This window comes from Mustela nigripes, chromosome 1, assembly GCF_022355385.1.
Source record: "Mustela nigripes isolate SB6536 chromosome 1, MUSNIG.SB6536, whole genome shotgun sequence".
Classification (NCBI taxonomy): domain Eukaryota; kingdom Metazoa; phylum Chordata; class Mammalia; order Carnivora; family Mustelidae; genus Mustela; species Mustela nigripes.
Genome location: NC_081557.1, coordinates 120,150,737 through 120,165,242, shown reverse-complemented (window position 1 = coordinate 120,165,242; position 14,506 = coordinate 120,150,737). Strand labels below are relative to the sequence as shown.

Genomic DNA, 14,506 nt, shown 5'->3' with positions numbered 1-14,506 from the left:
CTTTTCCTCTGCTTGGGCAGAACTGATCTATCTGCAGTTCTCTAAAAAACACATATACATTCACTGTTTCCAGAGAAGGAAGAAGTACAGGACGATGGCTTATAATAGATGTGCAGTGAGCCTGGAGAAATGTGCATATGTCAAACAGAAGGAACCGGAATAGTGACAAAAGGGATCAAACTTTGTTAGACAGCCTATTTAGAAAAGACAATAATTTTGTAAGAACCTTATTAGAACAAGCCAACAATGATCCACAGGGCTGATGGTGAATTCAGAGGGTCTAGGAAGCCCCTAAATAGTATATACAATCTTTGTGTGCCTGTGAACACTTTCTCACACATTTGATTGGGTTGTCATATGGAGCTGAAATGAAAACATAATGGAGAACAAATGTGCCCCTGAAAACATTACCTCTGAACCTCAGCCATCAATGCTGCCTTCCTTTGAAAATTAAATGCCCATAGTAAAAGCCAAAAGCAGTACTACAATATGAATACTATGGAGTTGGAAATTATGAGAACTAGTTCATGATCAGGTCAGACTACGTGTTTGTTATTTTAGCCCTATACTTGGGAGACCCTTGTTGTTGATTCCCAAGGCTACTGTAAAGAATCAGCTTTAAAAGCTTTTTAGTGACACTCTCAAAACCAAGCTGACACTGCCAACATCTCCATTTCACTACCAAAGGGCAAATGTACATATTATTGGTGTCAATGGCAACTCACTGAGTGCTTCGAGTGGGAACATTTTGTTCCAACATACACAACAGAAAATTCCACTGTGTCCAAGATTCAAATAAAAATACCTTACTAAATTGACAGTCACAATCAAGCTTGCAGAATAAAATTTTGAAAAACCCTAGGCCCAAGAAGGCTGTGGTCACTGTGTTCTCTGCTGGTGAATTTACATTGGACACTTTGCACAGAGTATGAGAAAAAGGAGACTCAGGCTCTAGGTCCTTGAAAGAAGTTTATAATCCAGTTGAAGAAAAAAAAATGTATCGTCAAAAAAGAGGATTTGGGGGACGCCTAGGTAGAGCAGTTGGTTGAGCGTCTGACTCTTGGCTTTGGCTCAGGTCCAACCTCAGGGTTGTGTGACTGAACCCTATGTCAAGTTCCACACTCAGCATGGCGTCTGCTTGGTTCTCTCTCTTCCCTCTGAACCCCCTTGCCAGTTCTCTTTCTCAAATGAATAAATCTTTTTTTTTTTTTTTTTAAGAGGATTATTCAAAAAGCCATAGAAAACCTAATGCGAATTTCAAGAATTTACACTGGGTCCATGAAGGCCAAGAGGAATGCATAGTAGAGGGCCCCACCAGGCCAGGTGGGACCACTTATACAAGGTTTTCTGGCACATAAAGTTTTGCTTTCGGTTTTCTTTCTTTCTTTGGCTAAGGAACTTAAGTTTCAATTTAAGACAGCCTTTGGAATGTCTGTATGACACCCCTTCTTTCCCACAGCAAGATGTCCCTTCTACATATGCCCTTGTGGCCTCTAAGACTTTCTCTACCAGCACTAATCAAACTGCATCGTAACTGCCTATTTACTTGTCTGTGTCCCCAACAGGCCTATGGAGCTCTCTGAGGGCAAGGATTTGGCATCCCTAATTCCTAGCAAAATGCTTGGCACACAAAAAAATAGTAAACAAATATTTGCTGAATAAATGAATGCACAAAAAACACGGTCTGGTAAGAAATGTGAGAGCATTCTATAATGTGAAATAGTTCACTAGAAGTCAGCAAGGTGAGAATCAGCAAGTCGACTTGGGCAGGAGGGCTGGAGACCGGCTGGGCAGAAGGCAGAGAAAGATAACCTGTAGGTGTCAAGTGAATTTATTTGGCTGGAATAGAAAGTTTACTTTGGAGCTGAGAAAGAGATTAGTAAAAATGAGGGAAAGTGTAACTAGTAAAGAACCAAAAAGGTCAGAATCATGAAAACTGACAGAGTTGGTAGGAAGAAATCAACAGTCTGAAGCAGGAGAGTGACATTCTGGCAACAATAATTATAGGTGACAGCTGAGGAGGGGGTAAGACCAAAAAGAGGGATAGTACTCAGAAGTCCTCTATAGCAGCCTGGACATAAAGGGGGAAAAACTATAATTTTATAGAACTTGAGGAGACAGAAGGGGCAGATCCAGCAACATCACAGAAAACTGTTAATAGACAGGTGGGAATGGACCAGATATACTGGACAATGGACAAAGTGAGACCTTGTCAGAAATGCAGACAAAGGGAAATCTGGACACAACGATTTAAAAGAATAAGGAGGCGGGGCACCTGGGTGGCTCAGTGGGTTAAAGCCTCTGCCTTCGGCTCAGATCATGATCCCAGGGTCCTGGGATCAAGCCCCACATCAGGCTCTTTGCTCAGCAGGGAGCCTGCTTTCTCCTCTCCCTCTGCCTGCCTCTCTGCCTACTTGTGATCTCTGTCTGTCAAATAAATAAATAAAATCTTTAAAATAAATAAATAAATAAAAGAATAAGGAGGCAATAATAAGTCCAGTGTTGGACTGTTGCAAACATTTGGGGGAAAACAAAATGGATTGTGAGAATAAAAGATAAAATAAAGGTACATGACAGATATGGAGATTTGCTAGGCACCATTATCAAAGTATTTAACAAAAATGCCAGTTTGTTGGAGTGAGGAAAGTAGAGTGTGTCTAGGACCATGGCTGTGGGACCCCTTAAGGTAAATGGGGATAGAAGCAAGTAAATAACAAGCACATAATGCAGTGCAGAGCTTCCCTGCCTGTAAAAATTGGCGGTTCGGGAAAGACAGCTTTTTGGTGCTTATACTCTATAATATGACAAAAGATCAAGCAGAGTAAGAAAACAGCAAGACTGCCTCAAAAGCTTAGATGAAAAAGAATTTTAGCAAGTGAATGATGAACAGTGTCAAATGCAGCTGTGAGATGCTGGGGAAAACGGAAAAGAGTAAATTTGGCTGGAGGCTGATTGCTGTTGGGCTACAGAAGTGAAACAGATCTAGGAGGTAAAAGAGGGAGAAAGCCAGGTGCACAAGACTGAGCTGAGCAAAACGACAGGAGAAATCTCATCATGGGTAAGAAAGAATCTGGTGGTGAAGCAAGGAGACAGTCCACTGAAAGCCCTTTCCCATATTAAAACCCTTCAAGTTTACTTAAAGGCAGAAAAGGAGGAATGAGTGAATGACCCAACGACCTACACTTCTTTGATGACAGAAAGGAAGACATAAACTTGAGATTGTGAAGGACATCATCTCCAGCTTTCTTAGACCAAATCAAAACCTGGTCTCCTATGACGTCTCACTAACTCCCCAGGAACGGGGAGAATCCCATGGCTCTTCCCAGTGAATTCCTAATCTGACAGGATTCACTACCTGAACCCTGAAGAAAAAAAGTCTTGCAGGTCCCCATCATATTCCCCTAGTGTAACATCTATAAATGTAAAACCTACGCATCTTTGTTCCCCTTCCAGCCTAGCATATTCCACTGACCAAAGTAGCGTTTTAAGAGCTGCCATGGACTAAGTGATGGAAGGAGTGATTGAACAAATAAGTCAGTAGCATACATTATTTCTGAGAGAAGGAAACAGAGTTGGCTGTTGAACAACATGGGGTAGGGAAACCCGCCTGTCACTTCTGACCAGCAGTGTAAAGGAAGCTTCAACCAGCTGTGTTAAAGTCAGGGTTCTGTGGAAGCAGGAAAATGTCTTTGTTTTGACACTACATCCCCAGCTCTGCCTTGTGCTTAAGGCTGACCACGTGGCTTTAATTCCACAGTTCCATACTGGAGAAAGACAAACACTCCCAGAAACTTTGCAAGGACTAAACCTGATTGTGAGAGCTCTGTAAGGCCAGGCCTGGAGGGAGAAGCAGCGGCCTACAGATATCTCCCAGGGATATCTAGAAGGAAATTAATTTTACATCAGAAGACTAAGGAATGGCTGAAAATGCTGAACATATACATCCACATGAAGATTGGAACAAGTCACATATTTATTACAACAAAACAAAATACATTAAAAAACCCAAAACCAAACCGTAGAGGATCCAGATCAAAGCTCTGCATAAATAACAACAAAACACTTGGGGAATTCAGAGGGAAGAGATAGAATATAAAAAACAAAACAGAGCAAAACAAACAAAAAAAGCCTACCCAAGAAACTGCCTTAGCTCTAGAAACCTGATTCAAGGAGTCCAAATTTAAGATAATTTCTTTAGATTAAGAGAAGAATATACATTTATTACTGCCAAAGTATTTAAGACCTCAGGAAAACAAATCAACAGTTCATCCTGAACTCCCAAGGGAGAAAGATGAGGAAGGAGAGGCAGAGTGAATGCTGGAAGTGTGTGCCTCAAAGGAGACTTTCATAGGCCAGCTACCAACCTTTTCCAGTGCTGACAACAAGAAGGAATTCCCATTGTGAACACCATAGGCTTAAGGGAATTGACTGAGTAGAAATTACCAATTAATTTTTTTAAAGATTTTATTTATTTATTTGAGAGAGAGCACAAGGTGGGGAGGCAGAAGGCGAGGGAGAAACAGACTCCCCTCTGAGCAGGGAGCCCAACGTGGGGCTCAATGCCATGACCTGAGCTGAAGGCAGATGCTTAACTGACTGAGACACCCAGCTGCCCCACCAGTTAATTAATTAATTAATTTTTAAAAAGGATTTTATTTATTTATTTGACAGAGAGAGAGCGAGAGAGGGAACACAAGCAGAGGGACAGGGAAAAGCAGGCTTCCCGCTGAGCAGGGAGGCTGATGTGGGGCTTAATTCCAGGACCCAGAGGTCATGATCTGAGTTGAAGGCAGACACTTAACCCACTGAGCCACCCATACCCCAACCCCACCAATTAATTTTTTAAATTAATTTTATTTCTTAAAAAAATTACTTCCAAGTTCTAATGTAAAAGAGATTCTCAGTTTGATACATAACAGCCTGATACATAACAATGGGCTTCTGAGGGCTCTATAAATGTACAGATGCCAAATAAATGCAAAATATTGTGTAGGTGGCATATATATATATATATATATATATATATATATGGTATATTATAGTCATTATAAGTCATAATCATTGTAAGTCATTATAGTCATTCTTTGTTCTTTTTTAAAAATTTTATTTAGTTTAGAGAGAAAGCATGTGAGCAGGGGGAGAAGCAAAGGGAGAATGAATCTTAAGCAGACTCAGCACTGAGTGTGGAGCCTGAAGTAGGACCCAATTCCATGACCCTGAGGATCATGACCTAAGCTGAAACCAAGGGTCAGAGGCTTAACTAACAGCCACCCCAGGTGACCCTATTTTAATCATTTTTTTTTTTAAAGATGTTTTTTTTTATTATTTATTTGACAGAGAGAAATCACAAGTAGATGGAGAGGCAGGCAGAGAGAGAGGGGGAAGCAGGCTCCCTGCTGAGCAGAGAGCCCGATGCGGGACTCGATCCCAGGACCCTGAGATCATGACCTGAGCCGAAGGCAGCGGCTCAACCCACTGAGCCACCCAGGCGCCCCTATTTTAATCATTTTTTGCCAGATTTTCACCACCAGGCTTTTGGGTCCCTGACCCACAAAATGTTAAGAACCACTGCCCTAAGGCATAAGTTCCCATCCACAGCCCTTGCTTTCAAGCCATCTCTCTTCTCATTGTCCCTCACAGCTACCACCCACCTTGCAAAGGACAGAACTACTTGTCTTGCCTTCAAGGCCAAAGGTCAAATGGGAAGGAAACAGTGTGGTGACTGGAAGAGCTTGGTCTCCTAAGTTTGTTGCCAGTCCCAAGAGTGTGGGGGAGTCTTCAAGGCCAAAAGGGCTGAAGCAGTGGGACAGAAAACTTTCTGGGTCTCTTTTAACAGTCAGAAGAAGGATGGGAAAAAAAGAAAAACAATAAAAAAACCAAACCGAAACCTATTATCAATAGTAACAACAAAATGTCTACCACACAATACAATTTCTAGTATTTCAAATCTCAGCCTTAAATGGAAATCCAAGTCCTGTTCTAGATTAGTTTCTAAAACTAACCCCAAATCCTGTAGCTCCCCATGTTCAGGTATATGTAGTTTTGTTCTATTATGCTGGTGATTTTCACATCTAAACTCAAGTCCTACTCCTGAAGTGAGGCAGCATAGATAGGAAGCTATTGAAATAATGTGTACCACAATGCTTTTTCAAACCATCATAATGGAAAAGTTGGTGTGCAAATATAAGTTCACAACCCACAAGCAAATCCATTAATTTGACTCCTAAGGCCAGGAAGGCTTGGGCTCTAATATTAACCAAAAGTGCGCACTAGTTACTGCTAACACATTTATGGGATCTACCCACAGCCACCATCTGTTTTGTTCTATTAGTTACCGTCTTTAAACTGTGTCTTATGCCTTCTTTTTGGGCAGAATGCACATCTATTTGGAGTAGGTATTTGTCAGAAAAAAAAAATTTTTTTAACTTAAAATAACTTAAATGTCTAACTGTGAGAAAACAGATACCTTCCTGCATATCCGTATGATGGAATACTAGGCAAATATCAAACATGTATGGAATACTAATGAACTGAGGAGTGCTCATTACATAGTTAATGGAAAAAAGCAGAAAACCAGGCTGCAAAGAGTTCTCTCTTGATGGTAGGATTATCACAATTTTTATTGCTTTCTCTGAGATTTCTGTTACTTTCCATAACTACTACAATAAATATAAATTAATCTTCTAATCAGAAATATAAGGAATAATATTTTAAAACAAAACAAAAATCCCACTAGAGTTCTCAACAAGACAGAGTCAACACAAGCTGCTGGCTTTCTTGTAGAATCTAAGTTGAGAGAAAGCAAAGAAATAAGGGCATCTGACAATTTTGAGAAAATAAATCACCATCATGAATTCCTGGGGAAACCATGGGTGCTGGGATGGGGACAAAATGGCAAGCAAGAGCCAAACAGGGCTGGGCACTGCAGGAAAAATACCGGCTGGCAAGGAACTCTTTGTCCTTTTCTCTCTCCTCCATACTACCACTGGCAGACTGTGGCGGGTTCCAACACACTGTGAGGCAGAAAATACCAGAACAGTGGGGTAAGTGTTTAAAAAAGGGATAGGCAGCCCTACCAGCCCTTCCTTGCTCCCTCATACTATGAGGCTAAGTGATAATAAGGCTCAGTGGTAACAAGTAAGGAAGGCAAATTCTGGGGGAAAAAAGCAGTGCCTATAGCAGAGGTACAAAAGATTTCCTTGAAGTCCAGGTGGTAAGAGCTGACAGGGAAATAAAACAAGACCACTAAGGAAAGCAACACCTACTAAATACAATTAAGCTAAAAACTGACCCCACATGGAGAATTAATAAACCAAATGGGACAGTAGAATATGCATTAAAAAAGTCCACACACAAATAAAAATGATTAAGTATAAAGAAAAATATTTGAAAATACTATGTCTATAAGTATAATCATTGACACAAAGAACTCAACACATAGGTTAAAGAGCAGTATGTATAGAGCCAAAGAATGAATTCATGAGCTGGAAGATCAAGTTGAGGAGTCCTTTCAGGAGGCTTTAAGAAGGAGATGGGGGGGTGGGGTGGGGGGGCAAGGTGGAAAACACAGTGTCAATACCTAGAAGTTTCATAAGGAGGGAAAAAAAAATTAACCAGAAGGAATAAATAGGGGCATCTGGGTGGCTCAGTGGGTTAAGCTTCTACTTTCGGCTCAGGTCATGATCTCAGGTCCTGGGATCAAGCCCCACTGAGCAGGGAGCCTGCTTCCTCCTCTCTTTCTGCCTGCCTCTCTGCCTACTTGTGATCTCTCTCTATATATTAAATAAATACAGAAAATCTTGAAAAAAAAAAAAAAGGAATAAATAATTTTAACAATGATTAAGATTCTTTCTGTGTTAAAGGAAACTGCAAGATTTCTCAAAGTATTATACTGATAGAAAAAAAATACACATTTAAAATACATCATAGCAAAAATTAAGAATACTGAAGACAAAGTGAAAATTCTAAAAGCAGATCATATAAAGGAACACAAATCTAAAGGTCTTCGCAGTTTTTTTGTTTTTTTGAAAGATTTACATAATTTTTTGAGAGAGAGGGAGCAAGCAGGGGGAGGGGCAGAGGGAGAGAGAGAATCCTCAGACTCCCTGCTGAGCTCAGAGCTCAACGCAGGGCTCAATCCTGGACCCCTGAAATGGCAGAAGCCAGAATCAAGAATTGGTTGCTTAAATGAGGGAGCCATCCAGGTGTCCCAGGGCTTTGCAGTTCTTAACTGCAACAAGGGTACAAGTGGAAAAAGAAGAAATACCTTCAAAACTTTATAGTTCCAAAGTTCTTTTCCTTGAATTTTATATCTATCCAAGCTATCATTTACATGTGAGGAAATACTAAAGATGTTCTCATACTTTAAGACCTCACAAGGGTTACCATTTTAGGACTCTCTTGGTGAACATTCCTCAAGTATTCCTGGAAGAAGGAAAGTAAATCTAGAAGGACTATGAGATGTACAGGACGTAAGGTTGGGGGAAAAAAACCCAAAACTCAGTAAGGTTCACTGTTGTCTATAATAATATATTCAGTACTCTACGTGCATTCTAAATAACCCAGAATTAAAATTCCAGACATTATGAACACGGTGGGAGGGTGGTGGGGTGGGGAGGAAGAAGAAAAAGATGGCAGAGACAAGAGGAAGACGTGGCTCTGGAGGGAAAGAAAAAGATATTGATAGGCTCAGGATATTCAAAGGAAAAATAAATTAAGGAAAAACCCAGAAGAATAATAATCAAATACATGTGTTCAAACTTACAGAAAGAAATTTAGCCATCTAAAAGAAGGGAAGAAAGGACAGAGAAAAGAATAAACTAAAAATACCATGAAATAAGATTGCAAAAATAAGCCCTCGATACAACAGTAATTACAGGAAATATAAGTAGTTTCATTGGGGCACCTGGGGGCGCTCAGTTGGCAGAGCATCTGCCTTTGGTTCAGGTCATTCTCCCAGGGTCCTGGGATGGAGCCCTGCTTTGGGCTACCTGCTTCCATGGGAGTTTGTTTCTCCCTCTGTCCCTCCCCCTGCTCATGCTTGTGCTCTCTTTCTCTAAAATAAATAAATAAAATCTTAAAAACAAACAAATAGTTTTAATAATCAAAAGGCCCTTGTGGTTAAAAAAGAAAAAAGAATCAAGGCGCCTCGGTGGCTCAGGTGGTTGAATGTCTGACTCTTGGTTTTGGCTCAGGTCATGATCTTGGGGGCCCCCGGGACTGAGTCTTGCCTCAGGCTCTGCACTCAGTGGGGAGTCTGCTTTCTTTTCCCACTTGCATGAGGGTTCTCTCTAAAATAAATAAATCTTAAAAAAAAAAAAAAAAAAGAAAGAAAGAAAAGAAATCCCTTACTATACTGTCTACAAGGAATTCACTAGAAAAGGATACAGAAGGAATGAAAAGAAAGGGATGGAAAAGAATACCAGGCAAATATGGAGTGGGGAGAAAGTCTTTCGGCTTTTAATGCATTTTTGATAGGAAAAAAAATACGCAACCCGATAAAACATAATGATCATGAACATATACACCTCTGACTACACAGCTTAAAAATAGAAGAAGCAAAAACTGGTGAAAGTACATGGAGAAACTGATCAACAAACACATCCTCTCAGAAACTGGAAGCTAAACAAATATGAAAGACCAGAATAACACAATAAACTCAAATGAGTAAATACATATAGAAAAATTTTCATTCAACAGTGAATACAGTCTTTTCCCACATACACAGGACACTTAAAAAACAGACTGTGTTTCAATGTAACTTCAGTGAATTAGTAAACTCTTATCCAAATGCAGGAAGGCAGGCAGGGAAGAAGGAAGGAAGGAAGAAAGGAAGGAAGGAGGAATTAAAAAAAGGAAAGGAAAGGAAAGGGAGGGAGAAATCCAGAAACATTTAAGTATGACTTGAAAAAAGTCTCTCATCTAACCCTAAGTCTAATCATATTGGATGGACTAGAAACAAAGAGACAAGCACTACAAAACAAACTTTGGCTACTTAAATTATGAACATTATGAAGGAAACTATGATATACTTAGAGATGAATGACAGAGCACTATGTATCAACAATTTAACAGAGTTAAATGATACTAAGAGAGAAACTGATAGCTTTAAGCACAGTTATTGAAAAGCACAGAAGGATGGAAACAAATGAGGTAAGTGTTAAAAGAAAAGCAACAGAGTAAACCCAAAGATGGGAGGAAGGAAATAATAAAGGGCAGAAGAGAGAATAAAAATACAACAATTAAAAGCAAAAACTTATTCTTTGAAGAAAATCACTAATGCAGACATACTTACCAATTTATTCCAGGAGTGTTTTAAAAAGAATACATTGAGATCAAATATGGCTTATCCCAAGACTACAAGGACAGTTAAATATAAGAGAAGCTAATATTGTAATTCACTACATTACTGGTCTAAATGAAAAATATCACATGATCATCCTATAGACTCAAAAAAAGCATTTGGTAAAGTACAACATCTACATTAGATCTTTAAAAATCAGAAAATTGGGAACAGAGGAGAAACTCCTTACCTTGCTAGCTAAAATAAGGGGTAAGCCAGCTATTTAATGAAGAAGCTACAAAGGCATTCCCTTTAAAATCTAGTACAGACAAGGCTGCCACTATCATCACTTCTGTCTACTTGGGACTACAGTATGTAGTTGGTAAGACAGGAACAAAGAAAGAAAAGAAAATAGGATTGGAAGAGAAGTGACAAAACTGTTACTTCTTTGCAGATAATATCACCATCAATAGATAAATATTAGAATATAAGAATTCAGTACATTGTTGAATATCAGATCAATCAGAAAAATTAATACTGAGATGTTCTGCTCAGTAAAAGCTACCTCTCTTCTTCCATTTGGGATACTATATTTTTGTGGGCGTCAATTCTCTAATTCTTCTTTCCTTTTTTTTAAAGATTTTATTTATTTGACAGTGAGAGAGGGAACACAAGCAGGGGAGTGAGTGGGGGAGAAGCAGGTCTCCTGCTGAGCAGAGAACCTGATGTGGGGCTCAATCCCAGGACCCTGGAATCATGACCCCAGCCAAAGGCAGCTGCTTAAGTACTGAGCCACCCAGGCACTCTAACTCTCCATTCTTATTCAAGATCATTTTTCTTCCTTCCACTTTTTATGGGTAAATGTTCCTGCAACTCAGTCTTTCCCCTTCAGCTCTGTACAGACTTTAAAAAATCTGCTGCTCCTCTACTTTGTCTCCAGGCTTGCCATCACATCCAAGTTCCAGTTCTCTATTTTCATCTGTCGCCAGTGTCCACTCAAATTCCTATTCATCATACCCACTACCCCCTCCTGAAATTGGAACCCCCTCTGCCAACTCCACGTCGACTGGATTAGTGTCATCATCATCATTCTCAGTATCATCTAAGCAAGAAATCTCTGGCCTGTATTTTTCCTTCCCTGAAAACAGAAAGCATTCAGTAAGCATTTGTTGAATTAAAGACCTGTCAGTGTCTTCTCTGTCACTCCATTCTTCCCATGTCAGGCTTAATCCAAAGTGCCACTCCCCTCTACTTATTAGCTTATGAGATCACAACAGCAGCCTATTCTTACCAGCTGGGGAGATGCCACTCAAGTAGGTCAGCAGCTGGCCTTTCCTGTAAAGTTTAACTCTAAAGCAGAACTTTGCTGTTACACTGTGCAAGCGGTCATACACAATCCATTACTAAATGAATGTGGTTCTACTGCAATAAGACATTATTTACAGATACAGGTGGCAAGCCAAACTTGGTCCATGGGCCATAGTCTGCTGACCTACAAAGCGGACTATTAAGTTTTTCCAAACCTTAACTTTTCTTATCTCTGCTAATTCAATATAGAATCCAATTATCTGGGTAAAAGAAAATCTAATTCATTATTTTTTTTTACATACAACCCTGGTTACCAGCTAGAAATTAAAATTAATTACTTAGGTATGTTGCTCATCACTTTCAAGACCTTATTTTTCCTTTAAATTTACGAATCTTGGAAGAATAATTTACTGGAAATTACATCAGTAGTACTGTAAAGGCTTTGATCTAAGCAGGACAAATCGGAAGAGTTGGCAGCCAAGTAATCTTTCTGTCTTTTATGGAAGAATATATCAAGAATGATAGAAGCTGCCAATAAAGTATTTTGATTTAATGAAGCAGATTAAGATGACACTGATGGGCTTCTGATTTCAATAAGCGGGAAAGGCCTAGAATTCTGCTAGCTATAGGAAAAAATAGCAACTTGTCCCCTCTAGACCTTGAGATGAAACTTGACTATAAAAGAAGGTATGAAAAAAGCCAATACAAAGTGGTAGCTCAGATGCATCCTTTGTTCTAGACCTACAGCAGTTATTTTTTTCCTTCATATTAAAATAGGATATGAAAAAAAAAAGTATTTTAGCCTTTGCTAGGTCAGAGGTAGATTCAAGCAAATTGTGTGCTTTCTGTTTGTCACAATAAATCTATGTGAAAGCCAAAAAAAAAAAAAAAGGATATGGGCTTCCCCAAGTTATCTATGTATGTACCCATCCGTCAGCTGACATCTAATCTTCTCTGCCTCTCCTTTACAAACATGAAAAGAATCAGGATTTATGAAATGAACAATAATCCCTAAAAAGGAATAAAGAATATATTTGTAACAACGGTTATGTACTTAGCTACTTGCCAAATAAGACTGTTAACGAACAACCAACTTAAAATCTCCTAATAGCTTCCCTCTACATGTTAAAATAAAACCCAGGGGCGCCTGGGTGGTGCAGTCAGTTGGACATCTGACTCTTGGTTTCAGCTCAGGTCAGGATCTCCGGGTTGTGAGATCAAGCTCTGTGCTTAGTATGGAGTCTGTTTGAGATTCTTTCTCCTTCTCCCTCTGCCCCTCACACTCATGCTCTCTAAAATAAATAAATAAATCTTTAAAAATAAAATAAAGTCCAAATTTCTCATCATGGTCTACAAAGTTCCATGTGACCTGGCTCTGCGAATCTCATGGACATCCCTACTGACTGAACTCAGCACACTGCAGTCACAACGGCCTCTTGGCTCTTCTGAACATGGATTCATGAGCTGGGACTGTGCCTTTGGGGTGAGATGAGTGCTTGATACGGAGAAGATCCTCAATAAAGAAATAAATAATATTTGCTCAGTAAATGAGTGATCATTTCTGTTCTATATCAGGCCATGGTAACTGCAAGTGGTGGAAAATCTCAGAATTCCAGAGATGAACCTAAAGACAGCCCGATCTCACAGAGGAACTTGCAATCCTAAATACTGGGATGTGAAAAGTCCAACTTTCATGAAGAGCGTCTACAGAATACAAAGCTTCAGTTAAGCAAGACAAGCTCTAGAGATGGGCTATGTAACACCGTACCTAGAGTCAATAAGGTATAGTACAAAAATTATCAAAAGGATGGATCTCATGTTCAGCATTCCTACTCTAACAACAACAAAAAAAGGATACATGTAGAAACCAAAATTAGTAAGATTTAAAAACAACTGAAAAAGAAAGACAATTACCATATGATCTCCCTGATATGAGGAAGTTGAGAGGCAAAGTGTGGGGTTTGGGGGATAGGGAAGGAAAAAATGAAACAAGATGGGATCGGGAGGGAGACAAACCATAAGACTCTTAAATCTCACAAAACAAACCGAGGGTTGCCGGGGGTAGGGGGGTAGGGGGGTAGTTATGGACATTGGGTAGGGGGGTAGGGTAGGGTTGGGTTATGGTAAGTGCTGTGAAGTGTGTAAACCTGGAGATTCACAGACCTGTACCCCTGGGGCTAATAATACATTATATGTTAATTAAAAAATTGAAAAACAAACAAACAAACAAACAACTGATGATACTCTGGATACATTATGAATTTGGGTTAAATAACCAAAAACCTGAGTGTTAAAAGAGAATTAGAATTACCTGGGGATGTGTGGTAAGCAAGGAGGATCCGGAAACGTACGATACTTTCTCATAATGGGACTGGATAATCCAGTTGGAGCTTCCAAGGGCATAGCCTGAGCTTAGCGGAGTCACCTGGACTGCACCAAAAAGCTCCTAGAAAAGAGCCACAGTAAGAATGTGTGATGAGCTTTCAGCAGTGCAGTCACACCAGGTAACTCTTTGTAGGGAAAAAACCCCAGAAATATCCTTGTCCACTTAAAGAAAATTAAAGTAAAACAGAAAATATAAAGTAAAGCAAAAAACAAAACAAAACAATGGAGACCAGATAGGCAGACCCAGAAAGCAATCCTACAGTTTTGACCTGCCCCCTCTCTGAGTTTCAACCTAGCCACATATACCAGGTTCCCAGGCTTTACTCATCAAAAGAAAGAGAGGACAGATTACCAGAAAGACCAAAGAGAGAAATACTTGGGTTTTCTTTTCTTTTCTTTCTTTCTTTTTTTTTTTTTTTTAGGCTAGGCATTAATCTCTCAGTCATTCTACACTGAGTGGCTCTGGGCACAAGTTAACAAAAATGGGAATCCTTAACTACCTGGTCAGAGTTCAAAAATTTTACTTGCCAA

At 39.6% G+C, this 14,506-nt stretch overlaps 1 protein-coding gene across 1 annotated transcript in view; it reads right to left on the bottom strand.

Annotated features, from left to right (window-relative positions):
- Positions 1–14,506, bottom strand: part of INTS9 (integrator complex subunit 9) — a 108,086-nt gene that overhangs the window by 22,984 nt on the left and 70,596 nt on the right. Inside the window, exon 8 of the mRNA XM_059372461.1 lies at positions 13,902–14,036. Within this exon, the coding sequence (XP_059228444.1) occupies positions 13,902–14,036 (135 nt within the window). The remainder of the gene's footprint in view (positions 1–13,901; positions 14,037–14,506) is intronic.